This window comes from Cygnus olor, chromosome 19, assembly GCF_009769625.2.
Source record: "Cygnus olor isolate bCygOlo1 chromosome 19, bCygOlo1.pri.v2, whole genome shotgun sequence".
In the NCBI taxonomy this organism is placed as follows: Eukaryota; Metazoa; Chordata; class Aves; order Anseriformes; family Anatidae; genus Cygnus; species Cygnus olor.
This window is the reverse complement of record NC_049187.1, coordinates 5,537,556-5,560,870: the sequence shown is the minus strand read 5'-3', so window position 1 is coordinate 5,560,870 and position 23,315 is coordinate 5,537,556. Positions and strand designations below refer to the sequence as shown.

Genomic DNA, 23,315 nt, shown 5'->3' with positions numbered 1-23,315 from the left:
AGGAAAAAAAAAATTAGGGCAAGGAGAGCGAGCGAGAAAAGCCAATGAACTTGGTTCCAGCTTTTGCTTCGGAAGAGCCGTCCAGCACCGGGAGAAAAATATTTCTCCTGTTTAAAAAAAAAAAAAAACAACCCTCTCAGTGCAGCCTCAGAGCCCTTCGGCACTGGGAAGCTGTCCGGAGACGTGGGCTGAGCTCTGCGGCAGAGGACATCGTAAGTCGGGCGCCTTCTCAAGCAGTTTCGAGGCTTTTTTTTGGGGGGGTTTGCCATGGTTTGGGGCTGAGCTGCCCGGGCTGGTGGAGGAGGGGTTGATCGGGGTGGGGGGGGGGCCCTGACCTGGTGCCGGGGAGGGCTGCGAGGTGCTGGTGGTGGCGGGCAGTGCTGGGTGCCGGCGGCCCCGCGCACCCCGGGGTGCACAAAGCCCCCTTTGAGCGGTGCACAGAGCGGCCGCTCATCCCGCACCGTCCCTCATCCCCGGAGCTGTCCCCAGCAGAGCCAAGCGGGAACTTGGCCCTTCTGACCCCGCAGGGTGGGGGGAGCTCGGGATTTTGGGGCTTGCACCCCCAGGAAGGGGACGGCTGCTCAGCCATCACCCCCGGGAGCCCCCAACCGGGGATTTCTCGCCGGGGAGGCTGCTGGCTGTCCTCGTGCTGCCGCATGGACAAAAACAGGGCCTGGCCACCCCGCGCTCCCTCCTGCCCCGTGACGGTGACACCCGCGAAGGCACCAGCCCCTGGTCCCTGGGGTGGCCGAGGGGTTGGGGTGGGGAGGCTGGTGGCACCTGGTGGCACCCGCCAGGCCCCGCTGGCCGCCCGCCCCGCGGCGAGGCCGGCTCCCCAGGCACAATGCCGCGGCCCCGCTCCTGAGCCGGGAGCTGAAGCCCCTTTCCCAGCGCCGAGCGCCTTTGTCTCGCCTTTGTGATGGAAAGAGTCCCTCCTAAATCAATGCCATGACACCGGTATTGTCTCCTCGCTAGGAGTTTTTAAACTTTTCCCCCCCGAGGTCAGGAATGTGGCCGGTTTCTATTGGGACGGAGGAGCACGGGTGGGTGGGGGGCTGCGGGGTCACGCTGGCTCCGCGGGTCAGCCGAAAACAAAACCTTTTGAAATACCTACTCTCCATCACTGCCAACATTGTCCCCTGCCAGCAGGGGCCTGGCACGGCCCTTCAATGCCTCCAGCCCGGCCGCTGTCCACCCCAGCGGTCAGCATCTGGGAACGGACAGAAGGGCATTGTGCGGGGACAGCTTTGTTTTCGGTCACAGCTGCCCGGGCTGGGACGGGGCCCGACCCAAAGTCCTGGTGGGTGGGAGAGGAGGGAGGGGACGGAGGGGACGGAGGGGACGGCAGCGCACGGGTCAGCGCGTCGTGGGGGGACCCGTCCCGTCGGTGCCAGCCGGGGCACCCCAATGTCACCGTCCCGCCGAGAGGGCGCAGCCGGGGACGGAGCAGTGCGCCCTGCCGGTGCCCCGGGGTGCTGGCACGGCCGCATCCTGTCCAGTGGGGCCAGGACAGCCTGGGGTCGGGGCTGGGAACTAGGAGATGCGCTGGTGGCATCCTCCCAGGTCCCAGCCTCGGTTCCCCCTTGCTCAGAGGTGTCCCAGTGCCCCCGGTGAGTCCCCTTCGGGAGGATGCCGGCCTGGCACCGCTGATGGGGTCCAGCCTGAGCGGTGCTGTTTTGGGGCTGAGCACCCTGTGCCACCCATGGGGATGGAGCCTGGTTGCTGGGAGGCTGCAGCATGGCCGTGCCCATGGAGCAGAGCATCCCTGATCCCAGCAAGGGGCGATGGGGCCCTGGGGGAGGCTTCCCCTCCCCACTGCTTGCAGCCCCCAAAAGCACCCCCAGCACTTCCCAGCCGGCAAGGGGTGGCATCCAGGGGCTCAGCGGTGATTTTCTGCCCCATCCGCAGTAAAAATCCCCCCGGATCCTCCATCCAGCACGGGGATGTCGCCCCAGGTGGCCGGAGCAGCCTCCCTCTCCTCTCACGGGGCATTCCTTGGGTGGCCCCAAATCCCCCGGGATTTTTCCAGGTGGGACACGGGAGGATTTTGAGGCGCTGGGCTTGTTTGTGGTATTTTTGCCTGCTCCGGGGGAGCAGCCTGATAAGGAGGAAATCCGAGCGGCGCCCGGCGATGGGTTTAGCAGAGAGCTGGGAGCAGAGCCCAGCTGCGGGGCCAGCCCCGGCCTCCTGATGCAGCGAGCAGCTGGAGGGCGGCGAGAACATCTGGCACAGCACCGCGGTGCTGCGGGGCGGGCGGGCACGGGGCAAGGGGAGCCGGGCCCGATCCCTGCCTCAGTTTCCCCAGCTGGGGCTGCAGGGCTGAGCGGGCCAGGGCAGTGGGTTTTTAGGGGACGGAGTCACTCGGGCAGTGGCACGGCGAGGGAGGGGGCCCCGAGGCTGCGCTGGTGGCCGGGGCACCCGGGGACACCGCGGAGCGGGGCCACAGGGGGAGTTCTTCCTATGAAATAAGTTTTTAAAAGGATTGTTGGAGGCTGGGGGACTTCTACTAACCCCCTGGCCACACAGACACGCATTATCTCTGGATATATGTAGATATTTATTAATTTCCTGCAACCAAATCCGAGCCTTTTAAACCAGGAGAATGTGACGTTTGAGGAACCTGGAACTTTTCAAAGGCTTTACTGAAAAACGTAGAAAATGTCAAGGAAGGGGTGGAGACAGGAGGCTGGAGATGGCCAAAAACCTCAGCCCTGGGTCCAAAAGCAACTTTTCCCTGTAAAAAAAAAAAAAAAAAAAAGAAAACACACTGACAGAAACTTCATTGCGCAGGAAGGAGGTGAGGGGGTTCAGCGCCCATCCTGGGGGTCCTGGGGCCCAGCACCGGCAGCAGCTGGAGCAGAGGGGTCCAGGGGCTGGGGGTCCAGGGCTGGGGCGAGGGGGTGCAGGGCTTGATCAGCAGCCAGGTGGGGGATTTGGGCAGGTGGAGGAGGCTCTGATTGCAGGACCCAGCTGCACCAAATCAGCCCGGCTGGGGAGTGGGGAAAAACAAAACTAAAAGAGATCTTACGGCCCTAACTGGGTAAAATCGGGACTTTAATAATGACCAGGCACGATGGGAAGGGGCTTTTTGGGGCAGAATGCTTTCGGGCCTGATGGTGGCTCTGTGTTGCAGGTACTGCCACTGGTGCACAGGGCCCCCTGGGGACCTGCCACCCCCCCGTGCCACCCCGATGGAGGTGCTGAGACGCAGCGAGCCGGGTGGGCTGGCACCCTGAGGAGCCTGCAGGCACAACAGCAGGTAGCCTCCGCTTCCCCCTTCTCCCCATGCTCCTTCACGGCTTTCTTTTTTTTTTTTTTTTTTTTCCTTTTTCACTGCTTAGCACAAACTGTAAGGTGTCATCAGCCCCTCGGGGCTCTGAGGGTGATGTCATTTAAGGTGCACGAACAGCAGTGACCCCAAGTGATGCAGGGTATGCTGCTCCTGTGCCAGTCCCGTCCCATCTCTGGGATCTGCACTGCTCCGTGCCTCAGTTTCCCCAGGTCAGGGCGCAGCACCAGCACCCCCTTCCTCTGCTCACCGAGGGGACAGCAGGGGACGAGCACACGGGGTATTTTGTGGGTTAACCACTGCCAGTACCCGGCCTTTCAGGGAACCAGGGCTCTCCACAGCCTGTTTGCTGCTGGAGCTGAGATCCGTCTGTCCTTGCAGGACGCTGAGGGCAGGGCAGGGCTGTCTGCGACCCCTGGGGGGTGCAGGAGTAAAGGGATGTAGGGATCTGTGGGTGAAGGGGTGCAGGAATACAGGGGTGGAGGGATGTGGGGGTGGAGGGGTGCAGGACTAAAGGGATCCAGGGATGTGGGGGTGGAGGGGTGCAGGAGTAAAGGGATCCAGGGATGTGGGGGTGGAAGGATGTAGGGGTGGAAGGGCGCAGGAGTAAAGGCACGTAGGGATGCAGGAGTAGAGGGATGCAGGAATAAATGGATCCAGGGATGCAGGAGTAAAGGGGTGCAGGGATGTCAGGATGCAGGCACGTGAGGCTGGAGGGCTGCAGGGCTCCAAGGACGCAGGGCTGCAGGGGCGAGAGGCTGCAGGACAGCAGCGGTGCGGGGCTGCAGGCATTCAGGGCTGCGGGGCCCCAGGCTGCAGGCACGGCCCCCCAACAACCCCCCCCCACCACCCCCCCGGTCCCCGCGGCCCCCCCCCCGGCCGGGGCTGTCCCGGTGTCTCCCCGCGGGGCCGGGAGGTGGCAGCAGCGGCCGCGCTGCTGGAGCCGGGTCCCGGCGGCTGCTGGGGCCTCATCCTGCCCGGGACCCTGCTGCGGGGAGCGCCCCCCTGTGCGACGGGGATTTGGGGTCCCGCAGCCCCCCCACGTCGCTGCAAAGCGCCCGGGGGCTCCGTGGCCGACCCCGTCCCCAAAATACTTGTCCGAGCTCGGGTGTAAATGCAGTTTTGCTCCCCTCCCACCCATTGTGGGGGTGCCCCCATGCTCCCAGTGCCTCCCCGGCTCATTTTCTCCCCTGTCCTTGTTCCAGGTTCCAGGGACAGCTTCGCCCCCCCGGCCGCGTTTCGGAGGCGCCAGGAGCCGAGCGGGATGGAGGCGCAGGGAGCGGACGCCCCGCTGGGCTGCGGGGTGGGCCTGCAGGTTTGGCAACGCGCCCCCGGCCCCCTCCCGGCACTGGGAGCACTGGGGGCACCGTGCCGAGGGGTGCCCAGCACCGCTGGGGTGGCTGCTTTCGCCCTGGGGCACGGCTTCTCCCCGGCCGTGCTCGCTGCGGGTACCGGGCGGTATTTATGGGGCCGGAGGTTGGTTATAGGGAATTTTTGGCCAAACGTCCCAAAGTCCAGCAGCTCGGACACGTTGCAAAGGCCCCAGGACGAGGCCTGGGGGGGCTCAGTGGGACCAAACACCCCGGCCACTCATGGGCAAGGGGTGGCCGAGCCCCACTAGCCACGGACGCCCTGTGGCCACCAGCCCCTCGCCCCCTGCCCACTGCGGCGGGACCCGAGGGTGGGGGGCACCGGGGGGGGGGGTGCGAAGGGGCACGGGGGGCACCTCCTGGGGGCTGCCATCCCGTGTCTGGCTCTCACCCCACCGGGGGGCTTGGTGGGGGGGGGGGGGGGCTTTTTGATGTCGGCTTTTATTTAACCACGACAAAGCCCCCCCCTCCTCCCCGGGTGGCGGAGAGCTCCTGGCCGCCCCCTTGGCCCTGTAGCCCCCTTCCTCCTCCTCCTCCTCCTCCTCCTCCTCCTCCTTCTCCTGCTCCGGGGCGGTGGTGGCGGCCGGGGGTGGGGGGGTGGGGGTCTGTGCAGGGGCCGGGCCGGGGGCGGGGGGTGCGCGGAGCTCGGCGGGTCCCAGCCCGGGCGCGGAGCCCGCCCCTTCCCCGCCCGCCGCCGCCGCTCCGCCATGGGGCTGCTGCGAGCCCTGCTCCTGCTCCTGGCCACCGGCACCTCCACCGGGACCGGCACCGGCACCGGGCCCCCCCCGGACCCCTCGCCCCCCCGGGTGGTGCTCGCCCTGCTGGCCCGCAACGCGCAGCACTCGCTGCCGCACTGCCTGGGCGCCCTGGAGCGCTTGGATTTCCCCGCGGGGAGCATCGCGCTGTGGTGAGGGGGGGGGGGCGCCGGGACCCCCCCCCCCCCCCCGGGGAGTTTGGGGTCTGGGGGGAAAGGGGGGGGGTTGTGGGGAGCGGGGGGTGTGGGGGGAAGGGGGGGTGACGGGTGCGGGGGGTCTCCGGGGAGGGGGAGGTGGGTGGGAAGGGGGGGGTCTGGGGGAGTAAAGGGGGATTGGGGGGGCTCCAGGGGATTGGGGGAGCTCTGGGGGATGTGGGGGTGCAGGGGGGGGGGAATGGGGTGCAGGGGGAATGGGGGGTGAGCGGGGAGAATGGGAGCCGTGGGGGGAATAAGGGACAGGGTAACGGGATTCTGGAGGAGTGGGAGCCCCTGGGGGGCAGAGATTCGGGGAGTGGGAACCTGGGGAGTGACCCCACTCCAGTTTGTGGCAGGCAGCAGGGACCCCGGTGGGAACCAGAGGGGCTGGGGCTGTGCGGGGGGCTCTGCCCCGGCTGGGGGACCCAGCAGGCAGGGGCTGGGGGGGGGGCACAGCCTGCAGCGAGGGGCAGAGACCCCCACTGCCCCCCTCCCGGAGCTGTGGGGCTGCCGAGGGAGGGGCACCCTGGGCTTGGGTGGGACACTCCACATCACCAGGGACAGACGCTGCCTCCCTGTCCCCATTGAGCCTGTCCCTGACCCCCCCACCCCATACACAACCCCCCCAAACCCCTTTTACCGTGCCGGTGGGGTGGGAGAGGAGCCCCCGTCCCATCCCTTCCCTTCCCCGCTCTGTCGCAGCCGCCGCTTGCCTGAGCTCGCTGGAAACTTTCCCCCAGCTGCTTTTATGGGCGACGAGGCAGGGGCTGGCCAGGGAGGGGTTATGGGGGGGGGAGGCTGTGCTGGGGGGGAGCTGGGGGGCTCTCGCCTTCGCTCTGCCACCCCCTGGAGCCTCCCCAGACCCGATGTCTCTGGCAGGCACGGCTGGAGCCGTGCGGGGGCCAGGCTCTGCCTTCCCCCCATGTCCCTGGGGTCCCTGCAGTGCCAGGGCCTGGGGGGCAGCTCGGGGTCTCTTCAGGGGGGCGAGGAGCATGGGGGTGGCACCGGTGCGATGTGGGGCTCAGCCCCATCCCAGCGGGTTCCCCCCGGGCATTGTTGTGGGGACGGGGTCCGTGCGTGGCAGGGGGCAAGCTTTGGGGAGGGGGTGCTGCCAGAGCTGTGGGGCGCAGCGGGGTGCAGAGAGGAAGGAGCCGATGCCACGGGGCCAGGAAAGGCAAAGCTGGTGTCAGGCTGCAAGAGCGGGGTCTGAGGGCAAGCGAGAGCCGCGGGACAGCCTGTGCTGGCGGGGCAGCGTCAGGGAAGAAATTACCCGTTTGCCTTCCTCCTGCAAGCGCAGCTTTGATTCCTTCAAATTACACGGTGCCTCTCTGAGCGGGCCCCGCTCCCTTCCTTCGCTGCCCCAGCCTCGCGGTGCTGGCAGTATTTATAGTGCAGGGAGGGTTTTTTCCCTGCGGGGCTGACGTCCCCCCCTCCAGGTGCGCGACGGACCACAACTCGGACAACACGACGGCGATGCTGCGCGAGTGGCTGGCGGCGGCGGGCAAGGATTATCACTCGGTGGTGTGGAAGGAGGAGGAGGGGCCCAGGTGAGGCTGGGAGGCACGGGGCCAGGCTGCGAGAGACCCCACAGCCTCTCCCCGGGATTTGAACCTCCCCCATTTCCTTCCACCTCCCTTGGATGCGGGGTGCTGGCAGAACTCGGTGCGGAGGGTGCTCCGTCGTCCTCCCCGGCCGGGTTCGGGGCAGCTCCGAGCGGCGGCACAGCCCTGTCCCGTGCTTGTGGGGCTCCATGGCCCCGCCATCCCCACGGGGTTCCTGCTGCAGACCCGGGGCGGTTGCCAGGAGCAGCCGTGGGCTGACTCAGCCGGCCGGCACGCGGAGCCTGCACCCAGTTAGCGCGTTCCCAGCCGGCGCCGTTAACCCCCGCCTTCCTCCCCCCACACAGCGCCTACCCCGACGAGCTCGGCCCCAAGCACTGGAGCGACAAACGCTACGAAAACCTCATGAGGCTCAAGCAGGAGGCTCTGAGCTACGCCCGGGAGCAGCGGGCGCATTACATCCTGGTAGGGCAGGAGGAGCGCGGGGGGCACCCCGCACATGGGGTGTGGGAGTCGTGGCCGAGCGGGCGTCCCCGCGCCTCCAGGCCCTGCGCTGTGCCCCGTAGTTCGTGGACACGGACAGCATCCTGACCAACAACCAGACCCTCAAGTTCCTCATCGCGCAGAACAAGTCGGTGGTGGCCCCCATGCTGGACTCGCAGACCTTCTACTCCAACTTCTGGTGCGGGATAACACCCCAGGTACGCCCCCAAAACCCCTGGGGGGCTGCCCCGCTGCGCGCCCTGCACCTCGTCGCCGTCACCGCGCTGTGCCGCAGGGCTACTACCGCCGGACGGCCGACTACTTCCCCACCAAGAACCGGCAGCGCCGGGGCTGCTTCGCTGTGCCCATGGTGTACGCCACCTTCCTGATCGACCTGCGGAAGGAGGAGACGTCGCGGCTGGCCTTCTACCCGCCTCACCCCAACTACACCTGGGCCTTCGACGATATCATCGTCTTCGCCTACTCCTGCCAGGAGGCGGGTGAGGGATTGGGGAGGGTGGGGGGGGGCCAGGGGCCGGGGGCCGGGCTCTGTGCTGTTCACCCTCCCCGGTCCCGCAGGCGCCGAGGTCCACGTGTGCAACCAGCAGCGTTTCGGCTACATTAACGTCCCGGTGAAGGCCCACCAGACGCTGGAGGACGAGCGCGTCAACTTTGTGCATCTCACGCTGGAGGCCATGGGTGAGCGCTGGGCGGGGTGTCCCGGGGGTGGCCCCTGCACCTGGCTCGGGGTGAGGGGTCCCGGTGCTGTCCCCATGATGGGGCAGTCGGCCCTGGGTCCCTGCCAGAGGGGTCCGGGCTCCATTGAAGGGATTTCATAGAATCATAGAATATCCCAAGTTGGAAGGGACCCATAAGGATCATCGAGTCCAACTCCTAATCTCCTAAGAGATTTCCCATCTCTCGGCAGTGGATGGCCCCCCCATGCAGCGCTCCAGGCACATTTCTGTCCCCCCCAAGCCTCTCACCAAAATGGGTTTTGACGAGGTAAGTGCCCAGCAGACCCCCCCCCCAAGCCTCTCCTCCATCCCTCCTTCACCATGTGCTGCTCCCTGTCACCACGGTGTTCAGCTGAGCACCTCATCCCCTGTCCTGCAGTGATATGCCCCCCCGGTGGGGCTCTCCTCTTCCTCCCCAGATCTTCCTCATCAACCTGGTGCGGCGGCCGGACCGGCGCCAGCGGATGCTGGCGTCCCTGCGAGAGCTGGAGATCGCCGCACGGGTGGTGGACGCCGTGGACGGGAGGTGACCGTGCGGGGCCACCTCTGCCAGCCCCCTGGTGTCACCCTGGGGAAGGGGCTGCGTGGGGGGGACACCTCGGTAACGCGACCCCTTGCTTTGCAGCACCCTCAACAGCAGTGACATCAAGGTGCTGGGCGTGGACATGCTCCCGGAGTACTACGACCCCTTCTCTGGCCGCACGCTGACCAAGGGTGAAGTCGGCTGCTTCCTCAGCCATTACAGCATCTGGAAGGAGGTACGGGACTGGGGGGCCGGGGGGGCACCAGCACGGGACAGGGACCCTGTGTGCAGCACCGGCTTTCCGGAGTCACAGGGAGAGGGTTTCTCCTGCAGGGTGACTGGGCCCAGTACGGCCCAGTATGTCCCAGTGCGGTGCTGGGGCGGGTCTGCAGCTCTGTGCCCTCCCTGCAGATCGTGTCCCGGGGGCTGGAGCGCTCGGTGGTCTTCGAGGATGACGTGCGCTTCGAGGCCTCCTTCCCGGCACGGCTGCGGCGCCTGATGGAGGAGCTGGAGGGGGCGCAGCAGGACTGGGACCTCATGTAGGTGCCGGGGGGTGTCAGGGTGGGGGGGAACACAGGGACGGCTCTGACCTCTCACCCCGCAGCTACCTGGGGAGGAAGCAGGTGAATGCGGAGGACGAGGCGCCCGTGGAGGGCGTCCGAAACCTGGTGGTGGCCGGGTACTCGTACTGGACACTGGCCTACACCATCTCCCACCGCGGGGCGCAGAAGCTGCTGGCCGCCGAGCCCCTCTCCAAAATGCTGCCGGTGGACGAGTTCCTGCCCATCATGTATGACAAGCACCCCAAGTAAGGAGCAAGGGGGGTGCCGGGGGGGGCCGTGGGGCCGTGCCGCCGCGGGAACATGTGTTTCTTCTCCGTCATCACCGTCCCCCCCCGTCCTCCCCCCGGCATTGCTCAGGCTGGAGAAAAACATCTGCAGCATGAGCTCATTCCCCCCCAGCCGCCGCCTGGCCGCCGGCCGCTGGAAAATGGCCCTCTGCCAGTGCGGGGGGGCGGCGGCGGGGACGGAGCTGGGGCACGGTGCTGGCCCTGCACAGGGGTCTTGGCCCCGCACAGGGGTCTTGGCCCCATTGGGGGCACCTCCCTGTCCCGCATCCCGGACTGGGGACAGCGGTGGGGCTGTGGCTGGAGTTGGGGGGGGGCAGCTGGCGGTCAGGGAGAGCATCGGGGGCGTCCCTGGGGAGAACGGGTGGGAAAAGTGGAGAGCAGGACATCAAAGTGGAGGGATGCGGGGGTGAAAGGTGGACGGTGCTCTGGATGTGGACGGGGAGCTGCGAGGAGCCCCCCTCTCACCCAGACCTCTCTGAGGACGCAGTGTCCGTGCCCGTCCCTGCTACCCGCTGTCCCTCCCCATGCGGTGGCTTCCCCAGCACGGTTTTTCCAGCCCTGCTCTCTCCACCGCTCTGTATGAGAGCCTCTCCTCCCGCTCTCCCCAGCGAGGACTACAAGCGGCACTTTGCCCCGCGGGACCTGCTGGTGTTCTCGGCTCACCCCCTCCTGGTTTATCCCACCCACTACGCCGGGGACAGCAACTGGCTGAGCGACACGGAGACCTCCACCATCTGGGATGATGACTCCAAGCAGACAGGCTGGACGGGTTCGCAGAAGACCCTGAGGGACCCGCGGGGCGGCGGCGGGGGCTACCTGCGTTCCTCCGCCCGCGATGAGCTCTGAGGTTGCTGGTGCTGGCAGCGGAGCCTCCCCGGGGGCAGCCAGACCTCCTGCCTGGCCAGCATGAAAGCATCAGGATGCTCATGGCTTGCTCCTGCCTGGACCATTAGCAGGGATGCTCCCTGCCTTTCCCCCAAAGGATCAGGCGTCATGACTCCGTGGGGAGCATCATTGGTGCCCCAAGGTGGGATTTATTCCCAGGGCTCTCGGAGAGCCGGTGACCAGCTGGGCAGAGGGGCTGCTGGGGACATATTTTCCTGGTTTGCCAGCACTGTCCCGAATGGTGCAAACTCCTGTTTTTTTGGACATCTCATGTGGATTTGCAGGTGCAGGAGGAAAGGGGAAGGCCTCCTACCACCCACTGGGCCTGTCCCTCACCTGTGCCGTGTCTGGGCTGAAGCCCAGGAAGGATTAAACCAGACTGTTTGGAGCTGACGTGCCCAGGTGCTGGCTGTGCTGGGTAGCACTGCCCCGCATCACATCCCGGAGCCTTTCCTGCCTGTGCTTTGGGGTGATTGCTTTGGAAACAAAAGCTCTAAAGGGGAAACGGGGGAAAGTGGGGTGAGAGAGAGGGAATGGAGCTGTCAAATGTGTGTGCCCCTTGGGCAGGACCAGGCCTGGGGTGAGGGCTGGACCTGATGTAGGACACAGTTTGTACCAGTGCGGTGTGCTGATCGGGATGCTTCTGTGGGGCAGGGGCATGGGGAGAAGCCCCTTCTAGCAAACCAGAGCAGCAGTGGGAGAACCCCATCCCTCCATGGCAGCCGTTGGTGTGCTCTGACCCTCGGCAGGTACCGGTCAGCAATGCTGGTGGCCCCGTGCATCGCTCTCCCCCTGGGGCTGGCGGTGGGAGGCAGCCAGGAGGACCCATTCCTGCGGAGCTCTGCTCTCCCCAAGTACTGCTGATGAAAATGACTTCCCTCGTTTGTGCTGATGCTCTCAGTGGAGGTTTTGGCCTTTGGACTGAAGACCTGACACCAGCTTGAGCACCAGGATGTGCAGCTGAGTCCTGCTGGGCTCTGGCATTTGTCAAGTTTGTGGCCAGATTTGGAGGAGGGTGTTTGCTTTTCAGGAGCCTGAGCTTGTTTGGTGCGAAACCTCAGCTCCCTGGACTGGGTAAATGCTCTGCAGGGCAATGTTTTGTTGAAAACTGAGGTGGAGGAGCAGGTTCCTTGAAAATGCTTCAACTAACTATAGTCCAGGTGAACTGGGGGAGACGTGAGCTCCCTGCCAGGCCCCCAGAGCTGCTGCTGCTTTCTCCAGTGCCTGGGACTTGGGTGCCCCTTTTGGCCCTGAAGCAGCTGCTGGGGCCAGCCCTGGGGTGGTGGGTTGCTGCCTGCACCCACAGGGTAGGGGGCTGTGTCCTTCCCCCACAGCCTGATGGAGGTGATGGGGAGGTGGGTGGAATCCTTGGCAAGTGAGCCCCACAGCAGGATGTCTGAGGCCACCAAAATAATGATCCAGGAGAGCGTGATTCAGGGCAGGGTGAACAGCTACACCAGGGACCTCCTGCAGGAGAACAACCAGCTCCAGGAGGTCACAGAGGACCTGAAGATCCCAGTGGATCTGCTGGAGAACAGGGAGCAGGACATGGCCAAGTGCAGTCTGCAGTCACAGGGTCCCAGACAGTACGTGCACAGGTGCTGTGTCAGGATGGAGAGCTGATGGGAGGCTGGGGCCACCTTTGACACATTGCCTGTCCCTTGGCTGCAGGTAACCTCGATGCAGCCCATGCAGCTTGAGGAGCTCTTGGCTGGGAGCTGCAGATGGAGAAGGTGAAGGTCTGGTGCCAGCTGGAGCAGATGAAGGAAGCAGCAGCAGTGCTGCGGTACACGTGGCACAGCAAGGGTCCTGGGACATGTTCCAGTGCCCGCTGGGACACGGGCAAGGAGCCACCATGCTCTCAGGGCTTGTAGACCAGGCAGGACATGCCAAGGAGAGCTCAGGGCCTTTGGGATGCTGGGGTGGTGGTGGTGGGGAGAAGCCATTCCCTGGGCTGCCCGCTCTGGCAAGAGACCTGTAACGGGGGTGGCCAGGAGGAGCCAGAGTTCCTCCAGCTTTCAAAAACCCCAGTGTTTTGGCACAAAACAACCTAACTCAGAAACTATGACGGCCACACAACCTCCCCACTGCTTGCTCCAGTTCAGTGGGAGCAGACCTCATGAGCTGGTGAGCTAGGAAATTCCAGGCAGCTCTGGCTTTCCATGACACACGGTGCTGGGACACCCTTGCTGCAGTGCATCTGTGCATCCACGAAGCAGGGAATACATAGGTGATGACGGGAAGGCGATGTTTGGACAATGAGGAACAGGGAAGTGCTGAGTGAGGCTAGAGACACCAGCAGGGACCTCAGGGAGGGACCCAGGAGGGACCAGCCCCTGCCCGGCCATCCTGCAGTCATGACGGGGCAGAAGGTGCCGGCATACTGGTGCTGTCAGAAGGGCTGGCTGGCCAAACAGCTAGAAAGGGTCTCCTGCCTTCCCCCTGTTCAGCGTGTCTCTGCTCAGATCCCTTCTGTATGTTGTCCCTATCGTCCCTGTCTCTGCCCTGCTCTCCGATTTGGCCCTGCAGCCCTCTGGGTGCACCCAGTCTCCCCCCAGAGCCTCCCTAAGGGCCTCCAACAAGAAACCCCTACAGCTGCAGCCACCTGTGCTGTTGGGAGAAGCTGCAGCCACCTTCATGGGCCACCCCCTGTGGCACTGGGACTGCCATCGTGGGGACGGACTCCAATGGCACTCGGGTACCAGGGTGCCTGGCAGACATGGAGATTCAGCGCTGGTCCCCGCCAGGCAGCTGAAGGGCGAGGGGATGGCGCTGGGCAGCGAGGAGCGGCCCCCATGCCTTCCCCGGGTGTGTCAGGCCCAGCTCCAAGAAACACGAGGCTGGAAGAGGTTTTTGCTGGGCTGCGCCAGGACACTGGGCTCCTGCCAAGCCTGGCTGGGCTGCGAGAGCTGATTGTTTCCATGTCCGCCGCCGTGCCAAAAGGGCGTCTGCCTTGGGGAGGTGGAGGGAAGAGGGTGAAGGAGAAAAGGGAGAGAGAAAAGGGGGAGAGGGGAGCAGAGACTTGTCAGCAGGAGAGGGGGGAATGGGAGCTGGGGACGATGAGCCCTGCACTGAGGAGGGGACAGCACTTGTCCCTTTCCACCAGGGCCCACTCCCACTGCAGAGCACTAACGCAGGGCTAGACCCTGTAGTGTCCCCGTGGGGTAAAAGGACAAAACCCCCCCATTATGCTGCAAGCACCGGGCCACGGGCAGGTGTCCTAGCCCCGCTCTGCAGGGTCGTGCCCCGAGGCCAGCCGGGCCCTCAAAGGGCACCTCCCCGGCGCCATCTTGTTGGGGGTGGGGCCGCCATCTTGCTCCCGGGCACCGGCGCCATCGTGGTTGCGGGCGGCGGGGCGGGCCCGGGGGGCGGCATCGCGGGGCCGGGCCGGGCTCCTCCCTGCTCCCTCCTCCTCTCCCGTGGGAGTGCGGGGGGAGCCTTCCCTCTCCCTTCTCCCTTCCTCCTTCCTCCCAGCTTTGGCCATCTCTGGGGTGCCCCCCCCCAGGATGCTGGCTGTGGGGGGGGGGGGGCTCAGGAGGGGCAGTGGGGCAGAGGAGGGCTGCAGGGAGCTGTGTGCTGCTGCAGGGGGGCGCGGAGATGGATGCCGGGGAGCTGTTTGCAACGGCAGTGCCCGGGGAGCAGCTGGAGGCCGGCTGGGAGGGGGCCCTGCAGAGGATCTTTGGGCGCAGCCGGTGCCTGCGCGGCGTCGAGCGCCCCAGGGAAGCGGGGCCCTTCGCTGCGGTTGTGCAGGGCAGGATGCGGGAGCAGTAAGTGCTGGGGGCTGCTCTGCGTCCGAACGTGGTCACACCTGGTGTACCCGTTACCTGCTCTAACTGCCTTTAGCAGCAGTCAGTGTGAGCAAGAGCATGCGGGGTACACGGTCCTCAATATCCCCTGAGCCATCCTCCAGCCCTGTGTGTATCTTGGCTCTGCCTTCGGAGCCGAGCTTCCTTCAGACCCTGACGGGCTCCACAATCTCCGCGTTTGGCAGCGAGAGCCTGGGCCTGGCTCATGGCTCTTTTCCTCTCCGCAGCTGGCAGAAAGGGATGGAGTTCTCATCCTGCGGCCAGTGGGAGGAAGCCATCATCTGCTACACGAAAGCCATCAGCCTGGATCCGCAGCGGGTAATGGGTCCCAGGGGGCTGGGGACATGCCAGGCTGGGAGCTGGGAATGGGAGGCAGCGTTGTTAAGGGTGGCTGTAATGCTGGCATCTGGTTTCAGGATGCACTTACTGTGGCATTAGCCTCTTGCCAGGCTGACCCTGGGTAGCTTGAGTAGGGCTGGGTCATGGGCAGCAAGGGCTGAGGGTGGGTGTCTGTGGTGCAGGCAGAGCTGTACGAGCAGCGGGCTGAGGCTTTCCTCCAGCTTTGTGACTTCCAGTCGGCCACTCTGAACTTCAGGAAGGTGCTTGCGTTGGGACCTGCGCGGGAGCAGCACTGCCTGGCTCGCTTAGCCCTCGTCCTTGACCTGCAGGTGAGCTACCACTCCATTCTCCCTGTCTGCAGCCCTGGCCTGTGGCCACGCTGACAGGGTTTCCCTGCAGGAACAATGTCTGCTTGACCAAGAGCTCTACAGCGAGGCCCTGGAGGCCTTTACGCGAGCAGCTGAGCTGCAGCCTCACCGCAGGGTGTTTCGCAGGAGGAGGTGAAGCAGCATGAGGCTGTTCAGCTGGGCTGGTCCTGCCGTGGGCTCCCTGCCAGCTGTGCCCCTTTCCTCTTGCAGCATCTTGTGCCTCGCTGCCCTCAACAAGTTTCCAGAATGCCTCCGGATGCTTAACAGAGGCCTGGCAGAGGATGCGAGGAACCCTGATTTGTATGTGCTGCGTGCCTCCTTCTACGAGCGCTTCGGGCAGGTCCGGCCGCTCCGGTCCCCGAGGGATCCTGGCAGCTCCTCCTGGAGGTGGGGGATGCAGGTGGAAGCTCCAGGTCCTGAGGGAACCCGACCTCCCTGGCAGCTGGCCCTGTGTCACCAGGACATCCAGCGGGCGCTGCAGCTGGAGCCGCAGCACGGAGCTGCCCAGGCACTGCAGCAGAGGCTGCGGAGGCAAGGCCTGGAGGCCAAGGCCGAGGCAGTGTCGAAGGCTCTGTGCGGGGACCTGCGTGGGGCCCTGCTCAAGACCAGCTTTGCCATCGAGACCAACCCCTTGGCTGCTGAATTCTTCACCCTCAGGTAGCGGACATGTTACTGCGGCCAGTTGGCCCCACTGGTGTCTGAGTCTTCGTTTCTGTGTCCCTGTGTCGCAGGGGGGCCCTCCTCCGATGGCTGAAGCACTTCAGTGCAGCCTGCAAGGACTTGGCTAAGGCGAGGCAGCTGTGTGCCGACGAGGGCCCGGAGGCTCAGGAGGCTCAGTGGCAGCTGGTGCTCACCTACAATGACCGTGCTGTGCACTGCTACACCCTGGGCCGGCTTGATGAGGCTGTGATGCTCCTTGGTCAGGCTCTGCGAGATGAGAGGACAGAGGAGGGACTCTGTGTCAACAGAGGAGGCAAGTGGCTGGGCTGGGGGTCAAAGCAGGGTCCCCAGGGCAAGACCGGGGGCTCAGGGATAGGGCTGGGGTGTCAAACAGCAGCAGTTTGCACCCACACAGTGAATGTTTGCAGGGGAAGGCCCTGCTCTTGGGTCCTGTGTTAGGGATTGCTGGCTGAAGCTGGTGATAGGGCTCCTGGGTTCTCCCTTGATCCTGATCCCAGTTCCCAGACAAGAGCTCTGTGCCCCTCAGGGGTGCCTTTACTGTTTCAGCAGTGGGGAGAAAGAAGATTTACCACTGGCTCTGCTGCTCCCTCCCCACGAGATCTATTCTGGGGCATGGCTGGGAACTGCTGTCCTCTCCCATACTGGGCTGCATCTCCTGGTGGTCGCAGCGCAGAGCTTTTGGCTAACGATGCTGAAACCCGGGGTGGGCTGAACACGAGGCGTGTATTACCCACCGGCATGGAGAGCTCCAGGCAAAGGCCCAGGGCAGCATCCAGCCCCCAGCCGCTCTCGGTTGCTGAGACGCCGGCACGGTTTTGTTGCAGACTGCTTCCTTTGCCTGGGGGAGCTGGCCCACGCGCTAGCGGACTACCAGCAGGCGCTGGAGCTGAGCCCAGGGAACCTCGGTGTGCAGCGACGTGTTGCGGCGGCGCTGCACGAGCTGGGTCGTCGGGACGTGGTGGCGAGGCGAGCAGGAGGGTGGTGCGGCTGCCCGAGGGCCCGCAGCGAGCCCTGTGTGAGCTCCTGTCCCCTCACAGGCGGTACCAGCAGGCGGAGGCTCGCTTCTCCGCTGCCATTGAGCACGACCCCCAGGCACCGCTGCACTACCTGCACCGGGCCCAGGCCCGCCTGTGCCTGCGGAGGGTGCAGAGCGCGAGGGAGGACGCTGTGCGGAGCCTGCGGCTGGACCCCACGGACAGCGAGGTACAGCCCTGCTGCTGCTGCCCCCTGTCCTGCTCAGGCAATGGGTGGTTAGTTACTGGCGTGTTGCCTCAGCTGCAGTGCCTGTGCCTAGCGGTTGGGTGCTTTGGGGCAAGCCTGGTGTTTCTGTTCTGCATCAGAGCCAGCAGCTGGCACCAAGAAACACGGGGTGGGGGCCAAGGGTCCTGCTAGGGTACAGGTCCGAGCCAAGCAGCAGTGGTTGTAGCCTGGCTTTTACAGCAGTTTTGTGTTAGAGCTGTTGGGCAGGTCTTTTTCCTCCTGTTCATTTTTTTTCCCTGTTTCTTTGAACCTAATACAAGGCAGAAGCCGTCTTGCAGCTGGCTGTGATATGAGGAGCGTGTCCCCACACTGCTGTTGCAAGCGTGGCACTTAATGGGGCAGCAGCACAGTTCAATAGATCTGGGGCTTCTTTACGAAAAAAAAAAACAGGCTCCCTGTCAGGGCAGGTCCCAGTGAGGCTGCCAGGTCCTTCACTGGTGGCACCAGGCAGGTGTTTGGCTGCAGGGGAAAGTTTTTCCACATGTGCTGGTATGTTGGGAGGACATCCAGGTTTTGTCTTCCTGCTGCAGATCCTTTCCCTCACACACCACCTCTTTCCAAGAAAGACTGTCCAGGCTATCCTGAGGAGTGAGACCGGACACCTCGCCCAAGAAACCTTGGAGAAAACACTTCAGAGCCCTCCAGAACCCCCAGTTTCGGCCGATGATGCCTGGTGTGACAGTACTAGGTGAGCACTTGCAGTTTTGTCTCGGGTGTCAGCCTGCTGGCGCTGCCCCCTCCAAGTGGGGTTTGCTCAGCCCGTGAGCATGGCGCTTTTGTTTGCTCGGGAGCACAGGGGCGCATTCCAGCTGCCTTCAGAACTAACTGCTGAATTACGGTGCCGGTGAGGTGACGAGTTGTGTGTGCTGCCAGGGCACAGGGGGTCAGCCTTTACCCAGCCTGCAAACCGGGCCATAGGCTTAGGCACCACAGCACCCACCCGGCACCTCGCCTTGCCTGTGTGCTCGCACGGCCACCCAGCAGGTTCTGCAGTGACCCCCGCCCCGGGGAGCGAGGTGCTGTGTGCCTTCTGCCTCCTGCTCTGGCACTAGCGCTGGGAATGTGGCCTCGTACGCAGAGGTGTGCTCTGCACAGGGGAAAAGGGCTGGCTGTAGCTGTGGTACGGACCCTGTGGCTTCCCTGTACCTACGCCGGCTCCTCTGCAGAGATTGTCTGGGCCAGCCACTGCCACTTCACCCTCTCCCCTGGGAAAGGCCACTGTCTTGTTTCCAGTTACCTAATTAGAGACCATCATCTCTGTGCCACTAAATCCCTGACGTGCTATTGCATCAGGCAGCTGTGCCCGTGCAACTGCAAGTCTTCCAAGTCCTTCTGCGATAGCTGCAATTAGGAACCCAAGTAAATGACTATTCCCCAACTATTTATTTCATAAAAGATTTATTTTAAAATTAGAAACGCCTAACGTTTTTGAAAGCGGCAGGATGTTTGAGTCTGTCCGTGGGCCAGCTCCCAGGCCACATCTGGGTGGTGTCTGCAATCATTGTCCCACAGGCTCTGGCTCTGGAGGCAGGCTGGAATGGTCCCAAGCCCTGGCAGCTCGTTTCAGCATAGGGCCCGAGGGGAGCACCAAAATGTCCCTGTTCACCCACCCCTCAGGCAGTTTGTTCCCAGAGACTGAATGGTTCTGGTTCCTCTGACCTGTGCTCCAGTAACTGCGCAGAGATTAACACAGGACAAGGGCCAGCAGTGCCACGCACCCCATGCCTGACAGCGCGGAGTACTGATCTTCTTTCGCTTGTCCTCAGGTTCCCACATAAGTGGCGCTCCCAAGAAGCTCAGCAGAGCTGGCCCAGCCAAAGTTTGCGAGGTCTGACCAGCAGAAGGCTGTAAAAGAGGCTCAGCAGCTTATAGCACCAACTCCTCGGTTTGCTGTAGAAATCAACACTGAATAAAAGGAATTTTTAAAACCGTTTGTAGCACCACGGTCTCCCCTGGAGGTAGGCACGAACTTTTTCTGTAGCTAGTAAAACAATGGAGAGGTCTGGTGTTTTGTTTTTGTTTTCCTGGTTTGCTGCAGGACCTCAGGGGAAAGATGGATGGGGAGACGGGGAAGAGCTGGGCTCTTGGCGGGTTGGGCAGTGACATTTTCCTCATTACGACCCCGTGCTTCTTGATGGTGAAGCTGGTCCCTACCAGCACCTATTCACAGTGAAAGGAAACTGGAAAGAAGTTGGCTCTAAAAATTCCTTGAGAAGAAAACCTAGCTGCAATGTTGCAGGTGCTCACCGGCCAGTGTTGCAGGAGTCAACACCAACGTTGTCACATTGTACCAAGGAACTGAGGTACTGCCATGCTTAAAAAGACAGTTTTAAAAAAATGCTAAAATGCTGTATTAAAAAAATATTTTTGGGGCTCAGAGTCTTGATGCACTGGATATCAGTAGCTGCCAGAAGAGGGGAGAGCTGCAGACTGGTGCTGCTGGCAGGGTGAGAAACCTCCCTGACGCTGCGGTCCCTCTTGGCATCTTCCCCTTTTCATCACAGATGTGTCTTGGGTGGTGCACAGGGCTGGTTGTAGCCACCGTCACCTGGCATAGGATAACTCCGTATAGTGCTTTAAATCGCATCACTTGCACTTGCTCCCCCAGCTGCATCCTGCAGTGGCATCCTTGGGGCTGGAGAGAGGAGTTCAGCAGGAGAGCACTTGTGCTGCCGGCTGGTGACACGTAGCTCCTGGGCTTCATCCTGCCAGCCCTGGGCTCTGCAGCTCCACAGCTCCGTATTCGTCCCCTGTGGAGCTGAGCAAGGCCACTGTCGGTGGCTAGAAGAAAAAACTGATCCGAGAGGCCACTGTTTTGCAGCCTGTTGATGAAAATATTTTCTCTTCTTCTGGGAAGTAGGGGATGCTGTCAGCCACCTCCTGGACCACGTCCTGACGTACTTCTAGGCCTTGCTGGACAAGTTCGTTGACGACGCACTGCTTTACGTGGTGGTGCTTCAGGGGGAGGAAGGGCACGACAAAATCAATGAGATGTTCGTTAATGATCCCGGATTTCCAGAACCCACCTGCGAAAGCAAAAGAGGAGACAGAAGGTTTTTACCTTCGGAGTGTCAGCGGTCCTTGGAATTCAAAGAACTGCTTGGTGTGAAGCCAAAATACTCAGCTGCAGACAGATCTGCTCTAGTTTGGTATAAGGAGTGGAACCGATCAGTTGTCAAACCCTCCTCCCCAAAACAGATCTGTTTTTCTCCTGGAATGGTAGGATTTAGCTTAACTGGTCAGCCTTAAGTAATGCTCCCTGTGACAAGTTCAAAGCGAGGAGATCCAGGCAGGCAGTGGGGATTGGCACGTCTCAGTAAGCGTGCTGTGCTGACTGCCATCCCTCAGCTGTGAACGCACATCTTCTCCAAAGAAATGTGCTAAGCGTGTTAGCAGGTCTGCTGGCTTGGGGAGCCGGGCTATTCCTTCCCTCTGCCAGGACACCTTGAGGGGACTGCAGTTCCCTTCCCTCCAAATCCCCATCCCTTTCTGTCTGCTCGGGAGGTGCCAGGCAGCGTCGGTGGCCGTGTGGAATGGGCCTAGCTCCCTCTGCTGGGCTCTGCTCCCCACCAAAAACACTTCCAGACTCACTCTGAGGGTTTTCAAACACGGCTTTGGAGATGGCCGACTCCGCGTCCTGCAGGCTGATCTCCTCCCGGTCCCTGTGGGCCCGCCAGAGATCCAGCGTCATTTCGTTGATCTGCTCTCCTCCTGCGTTGCTGCACAAGAATAAGGTGCTTACTTACCGGGTAGCCAGGAAAGCGGTGCTGCAGGGCAGAGGAGGCAGCTGACGGCCTCCAGCCTGCATGAGTTCAATCCAGGTTTGCCCACTGCCTGCCCTAAAATGACTCCTGCAAAGGCACCCAAATAACAGGAACGGGAATTTTCAGACTCTCCAATTTTGCCTGTTCAGAAGGAAATAACGTCTGTCTGTATTTGCAGAGGATCAATGCCGGGAGAAGGGAAAGCAAAGTGAAAGCGGGCTCTGAGGCAGGCGTTGACCTCTGCCCACATGAGGAGCAGGGTGCTGGAGCGCCCCGCCACATCCCACGCGCCACAGAGGCGCCTCTCTTACCTTATGAAGATGAAGATCGCTTTGCGGTAGTTGGTCCCATACACGACCCACGAGGGGCCCAGGAACGGCATGATCACGTCGATCAGGCCCGGGTGCATCTTGTCCATCTCGTCGAAGAGAAAGGCCGACCGGCCGCAACTCGTCAAGTTCCCCTGGATCCAGCGCTTCAGGTTTTCCTAGGAAAAACATCCACGAAGCCGTCAGGCGGTGAGGTGCCGAGGGCAGCGAGGGAGGCCTGAGCTACCCCAGAGCAAGGGCTGAGGTGAGAGTGCTGGAAGCTGCTTGTCCCTGCACAGCACCACCTACTCAGAGCAGGAACAGCCAGCGGTGAGGAGGCCTCCTTTGTTCTGGAGCTGGCACAGCGACGTATCCGCTTTGTTAGCCCATTGGAGATCTTTTATTGCAGAGTTAAAGCAGCAGTGTGAAGGAGGCAGCAAACTAAAGCTGGGCGTTCAGCCTCCTACAGTTCCCCACGTTCTCTTTCACTGTATCCACACAGTTCCCCGCGACTGAGCGCTAGAAGGGAGATGTGCTTTTTGCCAACTCCTTCCCTGGTGCAGAAACCGTGTGCCTGCACTGAACGAGAAGAGCTCTGTCTCTCTCCACCATGGCTGAAATTACCTTGGTGCAGATGCCAACCCCCCACGAACACTAAGCCTCTTGGAGGCATGTGTAGCTCTTAATTGAAGCACTTTACCCAGTATGAGCTTTTACCTTACTGAGCATATTTCTTCTGAGGACACAAAAGAACAAATAACTTCTCCAAACAGCCAGAAAGGAACTGTTCGGGTGCGTTGGTTTCCCCGCTCTGCTGAGGTTTCATTAGCAAACCTTCACGTTTTGATTTCTTTAAGAGGCACAGGTTAAGCTGCTGTTCAGGAGCTGCTTGCTGTGTGAGGAGGAATTACGAAGTGTAGCAGTACGCGGGTTTTCACAGCTATTCAGCTGTTTGGAAAGCAAGGGGCGAGCTTTAGGTGGAAGGCACTAAAGTGAGGCACTTTTGTGTGTTCAAAGGGCTGTGTAAATATTTAAAGAATAAGAACGCAATCACAGCAAGGACTGCTGTTGGGAAAATGAAAGTGACAACTGACTGCCAGAGTATATCCCAGCTACTGGTGGATCCTTCGGTAGGTTCATCAGTAGGTTTATCGCTACTGCTTGCCAGGAAACAGCCTGAGTGAGTACTGAGGATCACGAGGACGTAACCGAAGCCCAAAAAAGAAGCGAGCAGTACAGTGCCGAGGGGCGGCCCTTACCTTGTACTGCTCTATGTGCTCGGCGTGGGGGAAGTGCACTATCGGAGAGAAGTGGTGAACGTACGGGCTGCGGAGCCCGCCCTGGAAGAGGTGGCGGACGAGCATGGAGCTCACGTAGGTTTTGCCTGTTCCAGTGGGGCCGTGGAAGGACATCACCAGGGGCTTGGCGGGGCTCGGGTTCTGCAGGAACTCCTTCACTCCCTTCATCACCTGCTGCCTCGCCAGGGGCTGCCCCACCACATTGATGGCCAAGTCGCACTCCAGACCTGAAGCAAGTTCAAGCCGGGATTTAGGAGATCCAGAAATTTAGGAAATCCAGAAATTTAGAAGAGCCGGGTTTTAACGGCTCTTCTCTCGATCCGCGCCCAGGAAAAAGCAGCTGTGCCGTGTCCCAGACCCAGCCCGGGCTGCAGAGCCGCCTCGTGGCCGGCCGGGACCCGAACTCCCCCGGGACCCCCCGGTCCCCCCTCGTTCCCCCCTCCGGGACGCCCCGTCCCCGCCGAGCCCCCCTCGGCCTTCCCCTCCCGGTCCCCCCCCCCCCCCCCCCGGTGCCCCCCGCCCCCTCTGACCGCTGAGGTCGGGCCCGAAGCCGCACTCGCAGTCCGCCGAGAAGCCGCAGCGCAGCGCCCGCAGGTCCCAGGCGGCGGCGGCGCCGGGGGGGGCGGCCGCCAGCAGCGCCACGGCCAGCGCCGCGGCGGCGGGGCCCATGGCGGCCGGCGGCTGCGGCACCGCCCGCACTACAACTCCCGGCGTGCCCCGCGGTGGGCGGGGGCAAGGCGAGGCAGGCCCCGCCCACGGGGCGTGGTTTCGCCGCGTGACCGCGCCCCCTAGCCAACAGGCCCCGCCCCCAGGCTACAGGCACTGGGGCGGGGGGGGGGGGGTGTT

At 62.9% G+C, this 23,315-nt stretch overlaps 3 protein-coding genes and 1 long non-coding RNA gene across 7 annotated transcripts; 2 read left to right on the top strand and 2 right to left on the bottom strand.

Moving 5' to 3' along the window:
- Positions 1-2,542: 2,542 nt before the first annotated feature.
- On the bottom strand, positions 2,543-7,155 carry LOC121057611. Its single transcript, XR_005813860.1, has 2 exons — positions 6,879-7,155; positions 2,543-2,734 (listed from the first exon to the last, which is right to left on the bottom strand). It is a non-coding gene; the product is annotated as an uncharacterized LOC121057611 (long non-coding RNA).
- Positions 4,473-11,033, top strand: CERCAM (cerebral endothelial cell adhesion molecule). 2 transcript variants are annotated; one of them, XM_040532054.1, is made up of 12 exons: positions 4,473-4,604; positions 7,045-7,155; positions 7,515-7,632; positions 7,734-7,868; positions 7,946-8,150; positions 8,230-8,349; positions 8,579-8,655; positions 8,807-8,913; positions 9,013-9,145; positions 9,322-9,449; positions 9,515-9,718; positions 10,369-11,033. In XM_040532054.1, exons 2-12 carry the CDS (start codon positions 7,082-7,084, stop codon positions 10,604-10,606), a joined length of 1,539 nt encoding a protein of 512 aa, XP_040387988.1. In that variant the 5' UTR covers positions 4,473-4,604; positions 7,045-7,081; the 3' UTR covers positions 10,607-11,033. The 2 variants fall into 2 exon arrangements, with proteins under 2 accessions (XP_040387988.1, XP_040387987.1); XM_040532053.1 differs by lacking the exon at positions 4,473-4,604 and adding an exon at positions 5,288-5,566.
- A 3,120-nt stretch (positions 11,034-14,153) lies between these two features.
- TTC16 (tetratricopeptide repeat domain 16) lies at positions 14,154-19,180 on the top strand. 3 transcript variants are annotated; one of them, XM_040532048.1, is made up of 11 exons: positions 14,154-14,412; positions 14,679-14,769; positions 14,973-15,119; positions 15,190-15,290; positions 15,369-15,498; positions 15,619-15,815; positions 15,890-16,131; positions 16,664-16,805; positions 16,877-17,042; positions 17,630-17,787; positions 18,866-19,180. In XM_040532048.1, exons 1-11 carry the CDS (start codon positions 14,243-14,245, stop codon positions 18,948-18,950), a joined length of 1,629 nt encoding a protein of 542 aa, XP_040387982.1. In that variant the 5' UTR covers positions 14,154-14,242; the 3' UTR covers positions 18,951-19,180. The 3 variants fall into 3 exon arrangements, with proteins under 3 accessions (XP_040387982.1, XP_040387983.1, XP_040387981.1); XM_040532049.1 differs by having other exon boundaries at positions 15,601-15,815; positions 17,666-17,787; XM_040532047.1 differs by having other exon boundaries at positions 15,601-15,815.
- Positions 18,481-23,190, bottom strand: TOR2A (torsin family 2 member A). Its single transcript, XM_040532052.1, has 5 exons — positions 23,000-23,190; positions 22,431-22,696; positions 21,175-21,350; positions 20,691-20,818; positions 18,481-20,125 (listed from the first exon to the last, which is right to left on the bottom strand). Exons 1-5 carry the CDS (start codon positions 23,136-23,138, stop codon positions 19,881-19,883), a joined length of 954 nt encoding a protein of 317 aa, XP_040387986.1. The 5' UTR covers positions 23,139-23,190; the 3' UTR covers positions 18,481-19,880.
- Positions 23,191-23,315: the final 125 nt, after the last annotated feature.

What these genes read in the sequence shown, in the direction of transcription:
- CERCAM (XM_040532053.1), top strand. Translation starts at nt 5,367, where the DNA reads ATGGGGCTGCTGCGAGCCCTGCTCCTGCTCCTGGCCACCGGCACCTCC. An exon ending in GGTGCGGGATAACACCCCAG is followed by an intron (nt 7,869 to 7,945) that starts GTACGCCCCCAA and finishes GCTGTGCCGCAG; the next exon opens with GGCTACTACCGCCGGACGGC. An exon ending in ATGTATGACAAGCACCCCAA is followed by an intron (nt 9,719 to 10,368) that starts GTAAGGAGCAAG and finishes CGCTCTCCCCAG; the next exon opens with CGAGGACTACAAGCGGCACT.
- TTC16 (XM_040532047.1), top strand. Translation starts at nt 14,243, where the DNA reads ATGGATGCCGGGGAGCTGTTTGCAACGGCAGTGCCCGGGGAGCAGCTG. An exon ending in TCTACGAGCGCTTCGGGCAG is followed by an intron (nt 15,499 to 15,600) that starts GTCCGGCCGCTC and finishes CCTCCCTGGCAG; the next exon opens with CTGGCCCTGTGTCACCAGGA. An exon ending in GCCTGGTGTGACAGTACTAG is followed by an intron (nt 17,788 to 18,865) that starts GTGAGCACTTGC and finishes GCTTGTCCTCAG; the next exon opens with GTTCCCACATAAGTGGCGCT.
- TOR2A (XM_040532052.1), bottom strand. Translation starts at nt 23,138, where the DNA reads ATGGGCCCCGCCGCCGCGGCGCTGGCCGTGGCGCTGCTGGCGGCCGCC. An exon ending in CTTCGGGCCCGACCTCAGCG is followed by an intron (nt 22,697 to 22,999) that starts GTCAGAGGGGGC and finishes AACTTGCTTCAG; the next exon opens with GTCTGGAGTGCGACTTGGCC. An exon ending in AGCACATAGAGCAGTACAAG is followed by an intron (nt 21,351 to 22,430) that starts GTAAGGGCCGCC and finishes TGTTTTTCCTAG; the next exon opens with GAAAACCTGAAGCGCTGGAT.